Below are 19311 nucleotides of genomic sequence, written 5' to 3'. Positions count from 1 at the left end.
GCAAACTGTGGTCGACACCTGCAAACTGTGGTCGACACGTGCAAACTGTGGTCGACACGTGCAAACTGTGGTCGACACCTGCAAACTGTGGTCGACACCTGCAAACTGTGGTCGACACGTGCAAACTGTGGTCGACACCTGCAAACTGTGGTCGACACCTGCAAACTGTGGTCGACACGTGCAAACTGTGGTCGACACGTGCAAACTGTGGTCGACACCTGCAAACTGTGGTCGACACGTGCAAACTGTGGTCGACACCTGCAAACTGTGGTCGACACGTGCAAACTGTGGTCGACACGTGCAAACTGTGGTCGACACGTGCAAACTGTGGTCGACACGTGCAAACTGTGGTCGACACCTGCAAACTGTGGTCGACACGTGCAAACTGTGGTCAGCACAGTTGCTGACCACAGTTTGCAGGTGTCATTGTCATTGTTTATTCATTGTTCAAATAGAAGAACCATCATGGATGTTGTCATTGTTATTCTTTATTAAACGTTCAAATAGAAGAAAAGGGTGAAGGCACAAGCAGTAAAATAGAGAAAAAGCTCATTCAGTGGCAGCCATCTTAAATTTTGTTCTCGATCCACATTTTCTTTCCAGTGACATTCTTCCTGGGAACAATCTGATTGCTTGCATCTTTTCAAAGGTCCCACATAGGAGTTCATTAGTGGAGATATCTGTCACACTTCCACAAGCAAGAGGAGGAAGATCTCGGTGGGCGGAGTGACTCCCAAAACTCCCCACACCTTTTTGGCCAGCTTGCCTTGCACACCTGGTTCAGTTCTGAGCCGCTCTCTTTGTCTGGGAGAATACATTGTTTGGGTCACAATCCGGGAGGGGGGGGGGGGGTCTTGAAGGCCAAAGTCTCCAACGATGTTGTTCAAGTCCACTCCACCTCCTTCAAGAGAACAACATTAATGAGCTACACCATCTTATTCCACTCCACCATCTTATTCCACCAGCAGCAGGTCCAAGTACTTCTGGCTGAGAACTTCCTCCTTGATCGCTGATCAGTGGTAACAAGACTGCCACAAATGTAACAAGACTGATAACGGTAACAAGACTGATCAGTGGTAACAAGACTGCCACAAATGTAACAAGACTGATAACGGTAACAAGACTGATCAGTGGTAACAAGACTGCCACAAATGTAACAAGACTGATAACGGTAACAAGACTGATCAGTGGTAACAAGACTGCCACAAATGTAACAAGACTGATAACGGTAACAAGACTGATCAGTGGTAACAAGAGTGCCACAAATGTAACAAGACTGATCAGTGGTAACAAGACTGATCAGTGGTAACAAGACTGATCAGTGGTAACAAGACTGCCACAAATGTAACAAGACTGATAACGTTAACAAGACTGATCAGTGGTAACAAGACTGCCACAAATGTAACAAGACTGATCAGTGGTAACAAGACTGATCAAATCCAGAAAGGACCTTCTCAGTGACTTGATGAGGTATGAAGTAACAACCTTTAGTCACTTTTTCATCCCAGACAGTGAAAGTCTGGGCCAATCAGGGAGCTCGATACTGAACAGCTCTGATGGCTTTGATCAATACTACTGTAGTAGTGATACTTTAGCTTTATTTAGCCATGTCTATTATTGACAATGCTTCATTTAGGAGCAAATTAATGTAGAATATGCTTTCAAAATATTTCTATAAAATTAGCTGTGTGTGATATCTGTTATTATAATGTATTTATTTTATTATTATTTGTACATAAACTTAACTTTAACTTAGTGAGGGACGGCTGTCACGCCTATTTGTAGATTATACCAATTCAACTGCAAATGTTTAGACAATATTTAAATAGGTGGTGGTGAGGGACGACTGTCACGCCTATTTGTAGATTATACCAATTCAACTGCAAATGTTTAGACAATATTTAAATAGGTGGTGGTGAGGGACGACTGTCACGCCTATTTGTAGATTATACCAATTCAACTGCAAATGTTTAGACAATATTTAAATAGGTGGTGGTGAGGGACGACTGTCACGCCTATTTGTAGATTATACCAATTCAACTGCCAATGTTTAGAGACAATATTTAAATAGGTGGTGGTGAGGGACGACTGTCACGCCTATTTGTAGATTATACCAATTCAACTGCAAATGTTTAGAGACAATATTTAAATAGGTGGTGGTGAGGGACGACTGTCACGCCTATTTGTAGATTATACCAATTCAACTGCAAATGTTTAGAGACAATATTTAAATAGGTGGTGGTGAGGGACGACTGTCACGCCTATTTGTAGATTATACCAATTCAACTGCAAATGTTTAGAGACAATATTTAAATAGGTGGTGGTGAGGGACAACTGTCACACCTATTTGTAGATTATACCAATTCAACTGCAAATGTTTAGAGACAATATTTAAATAGGTGGTGGTGAGGGACGGCTGTCACGCCTATTTGTAGATTATACCAATTCAACTGCAAATGTTTAGAGACAATATTGAAATAGGTGGTGGTGAGGGACGACTGTCACGCCTATTTGTAGATTATACCAATTCAACTGCAAATGTTTAGAGACAATATTTAAATAGGTGGTGGTGAGGGACGGCTGTCACACCTATTTGTAGATTATACCAATTCAACTGCAAATGTTTAGAGGCATGATGGCGGGCACTCGCCCAACAAACAAACTGCTGAATTCTTACCTCCAAACACCACATTTTTCTCAGGCATATTCTGTCAGGTCATCCAAGATGGCGGTCTCCTGCAGGTGGGAGTCCGGAGGGTCCAGCAGCGCCACGGGCTCGTCCGACATCAGCACCATGGTGGCGGCGGCGGAGTAGGAGGGTGCCATCTTCCCGGCCTCCAGGTGGTCCTGGCGGCAGCACAGGACGTTGTGGCTGAAGAGGCGCCTGCAGGGGTGGAGGTACTGGTAGAAGAGCAGCATGAAGAGCACGGCCAGGCTGTAGCCCACCAGCAGCTGCACGGCCAGCAGCGGCGCACACACGTACTCGTAGAAGTCCGTCTTGAAGAAGTACCAGAGCGTGAGGAGGAGCAGGTTCTCCACAAAGCGCACGCTGTAGTACGCGGCCAGGCGGTCCCAGCGCTGCTTCCGGTCCAGGAGCTCCGGGTGGCCCAGGTCCAGCTGCACGGCCGACCAGCAGAAGACGTTGATGCAGGCGTAGAGCAGCGTGAAGGCGCTCAACACCACCACCGTGCCCAGCTTGGAGAAGTTCTTCTCCACGTCCTCGGCCAGCGAGCCCTTTTTGGCCCACAACTCCGCCCAGGGCAGGAAGAAGAAGAAGAGCAGGTTGGCCACGCCCACCAGGATGACCCAATGGTTGAGCGCCGTGCTCATGAGGACCAGGATGGTGATCCGGGTGGCGATCTCCAGGCCTCGCCACAGGACCATGCACAGGTAGGCCAACTTGCGGAAACGCACCTTGTAGTCGTCGTAGCGCACCTGGATGGCGAGCACGCTGCACACCAGGGCGCCGTAAATGATGGACACCTTGGTGATGATCATCAGCGACACTGCAAACACACGGCAGGCACACTGCTCTCATCACACTTCAACACATTCAACACTCTGCTCTACGCTGACATAAACATGAAGAATGTACCAGATGCTGCCACTAGGGGGCAGCGTTACCTCCACTTCACCTCTACTCTAACATAAACATGAAGAATGTACCAGATGCTGCCACTAGGGGGCAGCGTTACCTCCACTTCACCTCTACTCTAACATAAACATGAAGAATGTACCAGATGCTGCCACTAGGGGGCACCGTTACCTCCACTTCACCTCTACTCTGACATAAACATGAAGAATGTACCAGATGCTGCCACTAGGGGGCACCGTTACCTCCAGTCTAACATAAACATGATGAATGTACCAGATGCTGCCACTAGGGGGCACCGTTACCTCCACTTCACCTCTACTCTAACATAAACATGAAGAATGTACCAGATGCTGCCACTAGGGGGCAGCGTTACCTCCACTTCACCTCTACTCTAACATAAACATGAAGAATGTACCAGATGCTGCCACTAGGGGGCAGCGTTACCTCCACTTCACCTCTACTCTAACATAAACATGAAGAATGTACCAGATGCTGCCACTAGGGGGCAGCGTTACCTCCACTTCACCTCTACTCTAACATAAACATGAAGAATGTACCAGATGCTGCCACTAGGGGGCAGCGTTACCTCCACTTCACCTCTACTCTAACATAAACATGAAGAATGTACCAGACGCTGCCACTAGGGGGCAGCGTTACCTCCACTTCACCTCTACTCTAACATAAACATGAAGAATGTACCAGATGCTGCCACTAGGGGGCAGCGTTACCTCCACTTCACCTCTACTCTAACATAAACATGAAGAATGTACCAGATGCTGCCACTAGGGGGCAGCGTTACCTCCACTTCACCTCTACGCTAACATAAACATGAAGAACGTACCAGATGCTGCCACAATGTTAGCATGCTAACATTTTACAGGTTAAAATGTACAAATTTAGCCAAAAGGCTAGCATTTCTTTGACGTGGTATTTAGACAAGTACACAAGGCGAGTATTGCGACTAGTAGAGCAAGTGAGTACTTCTTACGTCCTACAGGCAGGATGTACTTCTCCTGGATCATGGCGTACAGTTGGAGGGTGAGCTGCGGCGTGGAGCCCAGGAAGGCCTGGATGACGGAGGTGCGCTTGAAGGCATTCTTGTGCGTGGCCAGGATGCGCTGCGACCGGCTGATCTCGTACTCGGTCCAGGTCGTCTGGTGGCCTCTCCCCAGGAAGATCTTCCTGGTGATGGTGACGTATGGCTCCTCCCCCTTGCCGGCTTTGAAGTACACCACCAAGGCATCAAAACACCTGCGACACAGTACACATGAGCGTGTAGTACTTATGTACGCCAGCAGAGGGCAGAGTAGCAGTACAAGGAGTTCTAATGGCCAAAATACTGCTGTCACACTGACTGTTGTCATTGAAAAATATATTCGACATATTATAGGAAATTCACTAAAAAAGATGTAATTTAACACATTTATTTCTTGCTTGTGTATTTGCGCCAATAAGCAAACTTATACAATAAATCCAACTTTATGCACATAATGCATGATTGTCAAATTACATTTATTTGAAAATATATCAGGTAAAAATAGGCAAAATACCTATTGATCATGATAAATACATATTTTTAAAGAAAACTGTAGGAAATGTATTTATTTTATTAAAAAGAACATTACTTCAATATACACACTATTACAATAAATTCAACTTTATGCACATAATGCATGATTGTCGGTTGCAAAGTGGCAAAAATGACCTTATTTGAAAAATAAATCTGGTAAAAAATACGCAAAATACTTATTGATCATGATGAATATATATTTGTAAAGAAATAAATGTAGGAAATTGATTTATTTTATTTAAAAAACGTTATGCACATAATGCATGATTGTCGGTTGCAAAGTGACAAAAATGACAACATTTTTACATTTATTTAAAATATATGTCCAGGAAAAAAAAAAATCACAAAATACTAGAGATGCGTAAAAATGTAATATCGGAAATTATCGGTATCGGTTTTTTTATTATCGGTATCGTTTTTTGTTTTTTTTAAAATTAAATCAACATAAAAAACACAAGATACACTTACAATTAGTGCACCAACCCAAAAAACCTCCCTCCCCCATTCACACTCATTCACACAAAAGGGTTGTTTCTTTCTGTTATTAATATTCTGCTTCCTACATTATATATCAATATATATCAATACAGTCTGCAAGGGATACAGTCCGTAAGCACACATGATTGTGCGTGCTGCTGCTCCACTAATAGTACTAACCTTTAACAGTTAATTTTACTCATTTTCATTCATTACTAGTTTATATGTAACTGTTTTTATATTGTTGTACTTTCTTTTTTATTCAAGAAAATGTTTTTAATTTATTTATCTAATTTTACTAATTTTTTAAAAAAAGTATCTTATCTTCACCATACCTGGTTGTCCAAATTAGGCATAATAATGTGTTAATTCCACGACTGCATATATCGGTTGATATCGGTATCTGTAATTAAAGAGTTGGACAATATCGGAATATCGGCAAAAAGCCATTATCGGACATCCCTACAAAATACTCATTACGATAAATCTATATTTGTAAAGGAATAACTGTAAGAAATGTATTTGGTTATTTAAAAAATATACTGTATTAGCAATGTTTCATTTTTAGAACACAAAGAGGAGCAAGTACAGTATAAACCAGGGGTCACCAACCTTTTTGAAACCAAGAGCTGCTACTTGGGTACTGATTCATGCGAAGGGCTTCCAGTTTGATACACACTTAAATAAATTGCCAGAAATAGCCAATTTGCTCAATTTACCTTTAACTCTATGTTATTATTAATAATTAATGATATTTACACTTAATTGAACAGTTTAAAAGAGGAAAAAACACGAAAAAAATGACAATTAAATTTTGAAACATAATTTATCTTCAATTTCGACTCTTTAAAATTCAAAATTCAACCGAAAAAAAGACAAAAACTTAAAAAAAAGAATTTATGGAACATCATTAGTCATTTTTCCTGATTAAGATAATTTTAGAATTTTGATTAAATAGGTTAAAATCCAATCTACACTTTCTTAGAATATATAACAAATTGGACCAAGCTATATTTCTAACAAAGACAAATCATTATTTCTTCTAGATTTTCCAGAACAAAATTTTTCAAAGAAATTCAAAAGACTTTGAAATAAGATTTAAATTTGATTCTACAGATTTTCTAGATTTGCCAGAATAATTTTTTTGAATTTTAATCATAAGTTTGAAGAACTATTTCACAAATATTCTTCGTAGAAAAAACAGAAGCTAAAATTAAGAATTAAATGTAAATGTATTTATTATTCTTTACAATAAAAAAAAATAAATGTACTTGAACATTGATTTAAATTGTCAGAAAAGAAGCGGAAGGAATTTAAAAGGTAAAAAGGTATATGTGTTTAAAAATCCTAAAATCATTTTTAAGGTTGTATTTTTTCTCTAAAATTGTCTTTCTGAAAGTTATAAGAAGCAAAGTAAAAAACTTAATGAATTTATTTAAACAAGTGAAGACCAAGTCTTTAAATTATTTTCTTGGATTTTCAAATTCTATTTGAGTTTTGTCTCTCTTAGAATTAAAAATGTCGGGCAAAGCGAGACCAGCTTGCTAGTAAATAAATACAATTTAAAAAATAGAAGCAGCTCACTGGTAAGTGCTGCTATTTCAGCTATTTTTAGAACAGGCCAGCGGGCTACTCATCTGGTCCTTACGGGCTACCTGGTGCCCGCGGGCACTGCGTTGGTGACCCCTGGTATAAACAGTATTAAACAAAAATGTTACTCCCATTTCTTTTTCAATCACCATCCATTACTATTAATATTGTTTAAATGTAGTGTAGTCATATCTCAGTTGAAAATAAGATTTAAACACACCGTCAACTTTCAAGAGTTTTTTTTAAAGCATTTGGTCTTTTAATGTTTTAAATTCTTGAGTTTCACAATTTATATAAAAAAATCAAATGCAAGTAATAACACTATGTTTTCTATTCATAAATTAAACAATACGTTTTATTTTCAAATATTCTGACCAGGTAACGAACACATTACTGTCTTGAAGTTGACGTCAAAGTGGAAGTTGCATTTTGACGTAATGTGGGTGTACTTCATTAAATGTCCACTGGAGGTCAGGCTGAGGACAGAAAAGTGGAAAGTCCCAAGGCGTGGTGGTGTTACGTTCCAGGACAAACAACACACCCTAGAATGACCTCAGGACAGGGAAGTACTAGTTGGAAAGAAGCAAGCCAGTGAGGATTGTCAGCGCATGGTATGGCCTCACACCACTGTGCGGGAATGTTGATGACATTGCACGCAGGTTTGACCCAGAGTCTGCCAGCCCAGCCCACAGCAGGTTTGACCCAGAGTCTGCCAGCCCAGCCCACAGGGAAAAGTGGATGTATCTGCCCCTGTGCCTTGCATACATGGTGTCAGCATAGAAGCAGACCATGGACTCCAGACAGCACTCAGGTTGACAAATGCATTTGGAGGCAAAGCACTCAAGACGCTCACTTCCTTTTATGGATTTTTGGCTGCTGACTAAGTCTGAATGGAGCAAGTTCCTCTAAAAGACCAAATAAGTGACTCGCGTGTCGCTCTTCTCTCAGCTAGGCGCGCAGGAACTTGTTTGATCATCCTGAGAAGGAATCCTTAATGTATGTCTGCATGCTGGGACCTGTTGACACTTCAATCCTGTCTTTAGACGCTCAGAAGACAAGTCCAGGCCTGACACATCTCTAGCATGTAGTATAATCCCAACGAGTTCCTGTGCAGACTATGCTGCTTGAACCCAGGAAACAGGACAAACTAGACCATGGACACAATTCCAAACAGACACATAGAAGCACTAGTCTCCTTGAAACCAGGAAACAGGACAAACTAGACCATGGACACAATTCCAAACAGACACATAGAAGCACTAGTCTCCTTGAAACCAGGAAACAGGACGGACTAGACCAGGGGTCACCAACCTTTTTGAAAGCAAGAGCTACTTCTTGGGTACTGATTAATGCGAAGGGCTACCAGTTTGATACACACTTCAATAAATTGCCAGAAATAGCCAATTTGCTCAATTTAGCTTAAACTCTATGTTATTATTAATAATGAATGATATTTACACTTAATTGAACGGTTTAAAAGAGGAGAAAACACGAAAAAAAATGACAATTAAATTTTGAAACATAGTTTATCTTCAATTTCGACTCTTTAAAATTCAAAATTCAACCGGAAAAAAGAAGAGAAAAACTAGCTAATTCGAATATTTTTGAAAAAATAAAAAAAATAATTTATGGAACATCATTAGTAATTTTTCCTGATTAAGATTAATTTTACAATTTTAAAGACATGTTTTAAATAGGTTAAAATCCAATCTACACTTTGTTAGAATAAAAACAAATTGGACCAAGCTATATTTATAACAAAGACAAATCATTATTTCTTCTAGATTTTCCAGAACAAAAATTTAAAAATAAATTCTAAAGACTTTGAAATAAGATTTAAATTTGATTCTACAGATTTTCTAGATTTGCCAGAATGTTTTTTTTTAAATTTTAATCATAATAAGTTTGAAGAAATATTTCACAAATATTCTTCGTCGAAAAAACAGAAGCTAAAATGAAGAATTAAATTAAAATGTATTTATTATTCTTTACAATAAAAACAATTAATTTACTTGAACATTGATTTAAATTGTCAGGAAAGAAGAGGAAGGAATTTAAAAGGTAAAAAGGTATATGTGTTTAAAAATCCTGAAATCATTTTTAAGGTTGTATTTTTTCTCTAAAATTGTCTTTCTGAAAGTTATAAGAAGCAAAGTAAAAAAAATTAATGAATTTATTTTAACAAGTGAAGACCAAGTCTTTAAAATATTTTCTTGGATTTTCAAATTCTATTTGAGTTTTGTCTCTCTTAGAATTAAAAATGTCGAGCAAAGCGAGACCAGCTTGCTAGTAAATAAATACAATTTAAAAAATAGAGGCAGCTCACTGGTAAGTGCTGCTATTTGAGCTATTTTTAGAACAGGCCAGCGGGCTACTCATCTGGTCCTTACGGGCTACCTGGTGCCCGCGGGCACCGCGTTGGTGACCCCTGGACTAGACCATGGACACACAATTCCAAACAGACACATAGAAGCACTATGCTGCAGTCCAGTGACTCTGGTGCCAACAATGCAGCAGCAGCAGCAGTACTTTGCTATTGTCTAGTGCAGAGAGTGCGTGGTATGCTGCTATCAACTCAGACTAAAGAAGAATGATCTGCCTGAGATGAGACCAAGATCTCCTACATAAACCCTGTGCTGCTCTGCAGTGGCTGTGATAGGCTGCTTGCAGACAACTACTGTATGCTAGTGTCAAGTGAGCGTGCAGACAACTACTGTATGCTAGTGTCAAGTGAGCGTGCAGACAACTACTGTATGCTAGTGTCAAGTGAGCGTGCAGACAACTACTGTATGCTAGTGTCAAGTGAGCGTGCAGACAACTACTGTACGCTAGTGTCAAGTGAGCGTGCAGACAACTACTGTATGCTAGTGTCAAGTGAGCGTGCAGACAACTACTGTATGCTAGTGTCAAGTGAGCGTGCAGACAACTACTGTATGCTAGTGTCAAGTGAGCGTGCAGACAACTACTGTACGCTAGTGTCAAGTGAGTGTGCAGACAACTACTGTATGCTAGTGTCAAGTGAGCGTGCAGACAACTACTGTATGCTAGTGTCAAGTGAGCGTGCAGACAACTACTGTACGCTAGTGTCAAGTGAGCGTGCAGACAACTACTGTACGCTAGTGTCAAGTGAGCGTGCAGACAACTACTGTATGCTAGTGTCAAGTGAGCGTGCAGACAACTACTGTACGCTAGTGTCAAGTGAGCGTGCAGACAACTACTGTACGCTAGTGTCAAGTGAGCGTGCAGACAACTACTGTATGCTAGTGTCAAGTGAGCGTGCAGACAACTACTGTATGCTAGTGTCAAGTGAGCGTGCAGACAACTACTGTACGCTAGTGTCAAGTGAGCGTGCAGACAACTACTGTACGCTAGTGTCAAGTGAGCGTGCAGACAACTACTGTACGCTAGTGTCAAGTGAGCGTGCAGACAACTACTGTATGCTAGTGTCAAGTGAGCGTGCAGACAACTACTGTATGCTAGTGTCAAGTGAGCGTGCAGACAACTACTGTATGCTAGTGTCAAGTGAGCGTGCAGACAACTACTGTACGCTAGTGTCAAGTGAGCGTGCAGACAACTACTGTACGCTAGTGTCAAGTGAGCGTGCAGACAACTACTGTACGCTAGTGTCAAGTGAGTGTGCAGACAACTACTGTACGCTAGTGTCAAGTGAGCGTGCAGACAACTACTGTACGCTAGTGTCAAGTGAGTGTGCAGACCACTACTGTATGCTAGTGTCAAGTGAGCGTGCAGACAACTACTGTACGCTAGTGTCAAGTGAGCGTGCAGACCACTAGCTACATGTTCCCATTCAAAGCATGCATCCAGTTAAGATGGAGCACAATCAGTCCCACCTGACATGTGTTGGAAGACTAAATCATTGCAAGTAGAAAATAGATGTCATATTTCATAGCAGTGTTCTACAAGCTAGCGTGTGGTCTTTCAAGAGGTTAGCTAGGATGTTATCAATCTTATTACAATGTTGGACGACGACAGACGTCAAATCGTAAGGTTCACGCATTCGGTTTGTTTGTTTTTTTCAACAAAGGGTCAATTATGACATCACAGATCTACGGACGTACTTACCGTATCTCTGAGCAACATTTATGCTAATTTGACAGCAAAGCACATCACACATGTTGCAATGAGGAAGTAGAAGTATGTGATGTATCATATTGGAACTGCTGGAAATAAACAACATTTACCAGGAAGTGTTTTAAATGTATTTGACAATCATGATAGGTCAATAAGTTCAATTCAAGCATGAATTTCAGGCACCTCTTATGGTTTGGATATTTTAGTCAAATGATATATGAGCTTAGCCCTCAGGGGACACAGGCGGACTGTTCAGTCAATATTTACTGTTTTGTTGGCCGTATTGTTGTTGTCCTTCCATTGACATCTTTCTTGTCCATGTTGGAGTTCAACCTTTTCATGTGACACTGAATGTTGTGTGTGCATATGTTGTGTGTGCATATGTTGTGTGTGCATATGTTATGTGTGCATATGTTGTGTGTGCATATGTTGTGTGTGCATATGTTGTGTGTGCATATGTTGTGTGTGCATATGTTGTGTGTGCATACTCCAAAGCCAAACAGGACGCAACAGTCCTTTATTTTTCAAAAGGCCCTTAAAACATTTAGGTTGTATGTTTGTTTTTTTTACATTTGTGGGTCAAATCTAGGGATGATGTTCGAAACCGGTTCTCCCGGTTGTTTGATAAGAAAAGAACCGTTCGATAAGAAAAGAACCGATTCCATGGACTCGAATCCCTTTTTTGAGAACCGGTTCCCGTTATCGAGGCCGCTATGGTAAAGAAAAAGAGTTGGTTCTTTATTCGAATCCCGTCCCACAAGAAATGCCCTGTGGGACATCACAGGAAATGATGTAGCTCAGTCTGATGACTGAGCTACGTCATTTCCTGTGATGTCACACAAGCAGCAAAAATAATGGACCGGAAAAAAACGCCTCAAGGCATGACTATTCACCTATAGTGATCACAGAGACAGCTTGTTTTTGTGTTACTGTATATATTTGTTTTTCTGAAAAATCCCACTTAATATACTTTAGGTAACAACAGTCAATATATATATATTTATATATTTTTTTAGGGGGCTAACAGTCAATATTTATTTATTTATTTTTCTTAGAAAATAAAAGTGTGCTCTTGTTAAACCAAATATTGTGTTTTTTTCCATATACAACAACCTATCTGGATTCAATAAGAGAATCGACAAGGAACCGGTTCGATAAGAGGATGCGATAATGGGCTCGAACTCGATAATTTCTTATCAAACATCATCCCTACTCAAATCTACAAAAAAAATAAAAATAAAAATACCAAACATGTTTTTTATTGTATTTAAAGTTGACACTGAAGGCCTTTTGATCAAATATCACATGGATCAAATATCACATGGATCAAATATCACATGGATCAAATATCACATGGATCAATTAGCATACATTTGCACATTTAAACTATGCGACATTATCTGCTCAAAAGGCCTTCAAAAGGTAAACTAACATTACATGTTTGATATTTTTGTTTAGGACAGAAGGTTTTAGAAAAACAAATATGAATCCAAAATGTTTTAGTCTTTGGATCCATCCATCCATCCATCCATCCATCCAGCCATCCATACATCCAACCATCCAACCAGCCATCCAACCATCCATCCATCCATCCATCCAACCATCCATCCATCCAACCATCCATCCATCCAACCATCCATCCATCCATCCAACCATCCATCCATCCATCCAACCATCCATCCATCCAACCATCCATCCATTTTCTACCGCTTGTACATTCCAAATGGTATGGTTAAAGTTCATTGAGAAGTAGGACATTCTTTTTGGAAACTTTAGATCAGGGGTCAGCAACCTTTTTGAAATCAAGAGCTACTTCTTGGGTAGTGATTAATGCGAAGGGCTACCAGTTTGATACACACTTCAATAAATTGCCAGAAATAGCCAATTTGCTCAATTGACCTTTAACTCTATGTTATTATTAATAATTAATGATATTTACACTTAATTGAACGGTTTAAAAGAGGAGAAAACACGAACAAAATGACAATTAAACTTTGAAACATAGTTTATCTTCAATTTCGACTCTTTAAAATTCAAAATTCAACCGAAAAAAAGACAAAAACTTAAAAAAAAGAATTTATGGAACATCATTAGTAATTTTTCCTGATTAAGATTAATTTTAGAATTTTGATTAAATAGGTTAAAATCCAATCTACACTTTGTTAGAATATATAACAAATTGGACCAAGCTATATTTCTAACAAAGACAAATCATTATTTCTTCTAGATTTTCCAGAACAAAAATTTTAAAAGAAATTCAAAAGACTTTGAAATAAGATTTAAATTTGATTCTACAGATTTTCTAGATTTGCCAGAATAATTTTTTTGAATTTTAATCATAATAAGTTTGAAGAAATATTTCACAAATATTCTCCGTCGAAAAAACAGAAGCTAAAATGAAGAATTAAATTAAAATGTATTTATTATTCTTTACAATTAAAAAAAATAAATTTACTTGAACATTGATTTAAATTGTCAGGAAAGAAGAGGAAGGAATTTAAAAGGTAAAAAGGTATATGTGTTTAAAAATCCTGAAATCATTTTTAAGGTTGTATTTTTTCTCTAAAATTGTCTTTCTGAAAGTAAAACAATTAATGAATTTATTTAAACAAGTGAAGACCAAGTCTTTAAAATATTTTCTTGGATTTTCAAATTCTATTTGAGTTTTGTCTCTCTCAGAATTAAAAATGTCGGGCAAAGCGAGACCAGCTTGCTAGTAAATAAATACAATTTAAAAAATAGAGGCAGCTCACTGGTAAGTGCTGCTATTTGAGCTATTTTTAGAACAGGCCGGCGGGCTACTCATCTGGTCCTTACGGGCACCGCGTTGGTGACCCCTGCTTTAGAATATTACCTGTTCCTGAAATGAGCCTAAAATGGCATTGCTACATGAAAACTGCACTTTTTATGCCACATTCATGTGAACATACCCAATATATCTTCACATTTGGCCTCCTATTTACTGTAAATGTGTCCACCGGATGGAGATACCTTTTCCTATTCAAAGCATGCATCAGTTTAGAAAAACTGCTCCATTTTTGTTTCATCTGACCACAGAACTTTCCTCCAGAAGGTCTTATCTTAGTCCATGTGGTGTCAGATGGAACTAAAAGTGAGCTGTTTGGCCACAATACCGAGCAATATGTTTGGAGGAGAAAAAGCGAGGCCTTTAATCCCAGGAACACCATGCCTACCGTCAAGCATGGTGGTGGTAGTAGTATTATGCTCTGGGCCTGTTTTGCTGCCAATGGAACTGCTGCTTTAAATGAGACAATGAAAAAGGAGGATTAGCTCCAAATTGTTCAGGATGCGTTAAAATGTTATATCGGAAATTATCGGTATCGTTTTTTTTATTATCGGTATCTGGTTTTTTTTTTTGTTTGTTTGTTTTTCTTAATTAAATCAACATAAAAAACACAAGATACACTTACAATTAGTGCACCAACCCAAAAAACCTCCCTCCCCCCATTTACACTCATTCACACAAAAGGGTTGTTTCTTTCTGTTATTAATATTCTGCTTCCTACATTATATATCAATATATATCAATACAGTCTGCAAGGGATACAGTCCGTAAGCACACATGATTGTGCGTGCTGCTGCTCCACTAATAGTACTAACCTTTAACAGTTAATTTTACTCATTTTCATTCATTACTAGTTTCTTTGTAACTGTTTTTATATTGTTGTACTTTCTTTTTTATTCAAGAAAATGTTTTTAATTTATTTATCTTATTTTACTAATTTTTTTAAAAAGTACCTTATCTTCACCATACCTGGTTGTCCAAATTAGGCATAATAATGTGTTAATTCCACGACTGCATATATCGGTTGATATCGGTATCGGTTGATATACAGTCAAATTCTGCCAGCATTTTAGCAAAAATTCCAATTGATTTATTTTTTACTGTGTAACCACCATGTTGCAGTATGTTCAATTTCCTTTTCTATGGTTGTCATTAGAGATGTCCGATAATATCGGCCTGCCGATATTATCGGCCGATATATGCGTTAAAATATAATATCGGAAATTATCGGTATCGTTTTTTTTTTATTATCGGTATCGTTTTTTTTTTTTTTTTAATTAAATCAACATAAAAAACACAAGATACACTTACAATTAGTGCACCAACCCATATACGGCCGATATATGCGTTAAAATGTAATATCGGAAATTATCGGTATCGTTTTTTTAATTATCAGTATCATTTTTTAAATTTTTTTTTATTAAATCCACATAAAAAACACAAGATACACTTACAATTAGTGCACCAACCCAAAAAACCTCCCTCCCCCATTTACACTCATTCACACAAAAGGGTTGTTTCTTTCTGTTATTAATATTCTGCTTCCTACATTATATATCAATATATATCAATACAGTCTGCAAGGGATACAGTCCGTAAGCACACATGATTGTGCGTGCTGCTGGTCCACTATTTTCATGAATTACTAGTTTCTATGTAACTGTTTTTATATTGTTGTACTTTCTTTTTTATTCAAGAAAATATTTTTAATTTATTTATCTTATTTTAGTAATTTTTAAAAAAAGTACCTTATCTTCACCATACCTGGTTGTCCAAATTAGGCATAATAATGTGTTAATTCCACGACTGCATATATCGGTTGATATCGGTATCGGTTGATATCGGTATCAGTTGATATACAGTCAAATTCTGCCAGCATTTTAGCAAAAATTCCAATTGATTTATTTTTTACTGTGTAACCACCATGTTGCAGTATGTTCAATTTCCTTTTCTATGGTTGTCATTACGGCCGATATATGCGTTAAAATGTAATATCGGAAATTATCGGTATCGTTTTTTTAATTATCGGTATCGTTTTTTTTTTTTTTTTTATTAAATCAACATAAAAAACACAAGATACACTTACAATTAGTGCACCAAGCCAAAAAACCTCCCTCCCCCATTTACACTCATTCACACAAAAGGGTTGTTTCTTTCTGTTATTAATATTCTGCTTCCTACATTATATATCAATATATATCAATACAGTCTGCAAGGGATACAGTCCGTAAGCACACATGATTGTGCGTGCTGCTGCTCCACTATTTCCATTAATTACTAGTTTCTATGTAACTGTTTTTATATTGTTGTACTTTCTTTTTTATTCAAGAAAATGTTTTTAATTGATTTATCTTATTTTACTATTTTTTTTAAAAAGTACCTTATCTTCACCATACCTGGTTGTCCAAATTAGACATAATAATGTGTTAATTCCACAACTGCATATACCGGTTGATATCGGTAGATATCGGTATCGGTAATTAAAGAGTTGGACAATATCGGAATATCGGATATCGGCAAAAAGCCATTATCGGACATCCCTAGTTATGTCCCTACTCATCGGTTATGTCTAGGGATGTCCGATAATGGCTTTTTGCCGATATCCGATATTCTCCAACTCTTTAATTACCGATACCGATATCAACCGATACCTATATCAACCGATATATGCAGTCGTGGAATTAACACATTATTATGCCTAATTTGGACAACCAGGTATGGTGAAGATAAAGTACTTTTTTTAAAAATTAGTAAAATAAGATAACTAAATTAAAAACATTTTCTTGAATAAAAAAGAAAGTAAAACAATATAAAAACAGTTACATAGAAACTAGTAATGAATGAAAATGTGTAAAATTAACTGTTAAAGGTTAGTACTATTAGTGGAGCAGCAGCACGCACAATCATGTGTGCTTACGGACTGTATTCCTTGCAGACTGTATTGATATATATTGATATATAATGTAGGAAGCAGAATATTAATAACAGAAAGAAACAACCCTTTTGTGTGAATGAGTGTAAATGGGGGAGGGAGGTTTTTTGGGTTGGTGCACTAATTGTAAGTGTATCTAGTGTTTTTTATGTGGATTTAATTAAAAAAAAACAAAAAACGATACCGATAATAAAAAAAACGATAATTTCCGATATTACATTTTAACGCATATATCGGCCGATAATCGGACATCTCTAATGACAACCATAGAAAAGGAAATTGAACATACTGCAACATGGTGGTTACACAGTAAAAAATAAATCAATTGGAATTTTTGCTAAAATGCTGGCAGAATTTGACTGTATATCAACTGATACCGATATCAACCGATACCGATATCAACCGATATATGCAGTCGTGGAATTAACACATTATTATGCCTAATTTGCACAACCAGGTATGGTGAAGATAAGGTACTTTTTAAAAAAATTAGTAAAATAAGATAAATAAATTAAAAACATTTTCTTGAATAAAAAAAGAAAGTACAACAATATAAAAACAGTTACATAGAAACTAGTAATGAATGAAAATGAGTAAAATTAACTGTTAAAGGTTAGTACTATTAGTGGAGCAGCAGCACGCACAATCATGTGTGCTTACGGACTGTATCCCTTGCAGACTGTATTGATATATATTGATATATAATGTAGGAAGCAGAATATTAATAACAGAAAGAAACAACCCTTTTGTGTGAATGAGTGTAAATGGGGGAGGGAGGTTTTTTGGGTTGGCGCACTAATTGTAAGTGTATCTTGTGTTTTTTATGTGGATTTAATTTTTTTTTTTAAATATTTAAAAAAACGATACCGATAATAAAAAAACCCGATACCGATAATTTCCGATATTACATTTTAACGCATATATCGGCCGATAATATCGGCAGGCCGATATTATCGGACATCTCTAGACATAACCGATGAGGGGGGGACATACCTGATGAGGGGGGACATACTTGATGGGGAGGGACATACTTGATGGGGGGGGGGGGACATACCTGATGAGGGGGGACATACCCGATAACGGGGGATAAGCGATGAGGGGGGGACATACCTGATGAGGGTGAACATACTCGATGGGGGGGGGGGGGCATACCTGATGAGGGGGGACATACCCGATGAGGGGGACATACCTGATGAGGGGCCCCAGCAGGAGCAGGTGCAGGAGGAGGACCAGCGGCCTGTCCCTGCCCACGTCTCTGTGGATGAAGATGAGCGTCATCTGGATGAGGACGGCGGGCAGCAGCATGAAGGTGAGGGTGAAGGCCAGCCAGTGGGTGTCGTCATTGCGGCTGTATTGTCGGCACAGGACGGCGGCGTTGATCAGCTCTGCGCAGTAAAGCAGGGTGGCGAACACTACGCTCAGCGGGGCTCGAACCTGGTTCCCACTCACCACCAACATGTCCTCCCCCTCCCTCTCCCGCTCCTCCATGGACGCACTTGTCACAGTCCGGGGTGAGCCATACCTAACCGAGGTGAGCCATACCTAACCGAGGTGAGCCATACCTAACCGAGGTGAGTCATACCTAACCTGCCGCCATTCTCCTTCCAACTTGTCCTGCTTCTCAACTTTGCGACAGCGTCACAAAGTTTGCGGCAGTATTGTCCGCTGGAAACGCCTCGCTGGATAATCCTCCGCTCGTCGTGGAACTTCCGCTTCGAGTCGTCACGTCGTCCGCTAAATGATGTTGAAGACGGCCGGACCCAACAAGAAGACTTAGTGGCGGCCCCGCTGGGCGTCTTTGGCCGGCTTTCATGCGCTCTAGCCGCCAGTCAAGCAGCGTCAAGATGACCGCCTTAAAGCGGAAGTCAGTAGTCGGCCGTCCAAAATAAGAGCTACAACATCCGGTTTCGGTTTGGTGAAAAAGGTTAAGGCACGATGGAAAACGTTCTCCCAACTAGATGAGGCAATTCCTGACGGAAATGCGTGGGAATGCTGAAGTTGAACTGAAATCCTGGAATTTTTTTTAGAATGGTTGAGGGCGGACCTACGTCACTTCCGCCTACCAATCCCCTAGCAACCGGGAATTGGTTGAAAACAAAGCAGCTCACAGCGAACACAGCATTGACAGAAAAAGCATTTAACGAGCGTTGTGGCTTGGAAGTCGGCGTTAAATCCTTCATTTACGCATTTTTACTTATTCGCATATCGTGTGAAAAAATGAAAATGTATTATTTGCATCAGACTCGTCT

The 19311-nt window shown here is 38.9% G+C and overlaps 1 protein-coding gene across 1 annotated transcript; it reads right to left on the bottom strand.

Annotated features, from left to right (window-relative positions):
* Positions 1-468: 468 nt before the first annotated feature.
* On the bottom strand, positions 469-19024 carry xkrx (XK related X-linked). The gene is made up of 4 exons (XM_062043977.1): positions 18252-19024; positions 4584-4846; positions 2678-3506; positions 469-901 (listed from the first exon to the last, which is right to left on the bottom strand). The coding sequence occupies exons 1-3, from the start codon at positions 18548-18550 to the stop codon at positions 2698-2700; spliced, it is 1371 nt and encodes a 456-aa protein (XP_061899961.1). The 5' UTR covers positions 18551-19024; the 3' UTR covers positions 469-901; positions 2678-2697.
* Between the last annotated feature and the right edge of the window lie 287 nt (positions 19025-19311).

This window comes from Entelurus aequoreus, linkage group LG04 (genome assembly GCF_033978785.1).
Source record: "Entelurus aequoreus isolate RoL-2023_Sb linkage group LG04, RoL_Eaeq_v1.1, whole genome shotgun sequence".
Classification (NCBI taxonomy): Eukaryota; Metazoa; Chordata; class Actinopteri; order Syngnathiformes; family Syngnathidae; genus Entelurus; species Entelurus aequoreus.
Note: the sequence above shows the minus strand (reverse complement) of the source record. Positions and strands in the feature narration are given on the sequence as shown.

Coding starts and splice junctions, on each gene's coding strand:
- xkrx (XM_062043977.1), bottom strand. CDS start 18,550: ATGGAGGAGCGGGAGAGGGAGGGGGAGGACATGTTGGTGGTGAGTGGG. Junction 4,847..18,251: donor CTGCTGGGGCCCCTCATCAG/GTATGTCCCCCT, acceptor ACTGTGTCGCAG/GTGTTTTGATGCCTTGGTGG. Junction 3,507..4,583: donor GTACATCCTGCCTGTAGGAC/GTAAGAAGTACT, acceptor GTGTGTTTGCAG/TGTCGCTGATGATCATCACC.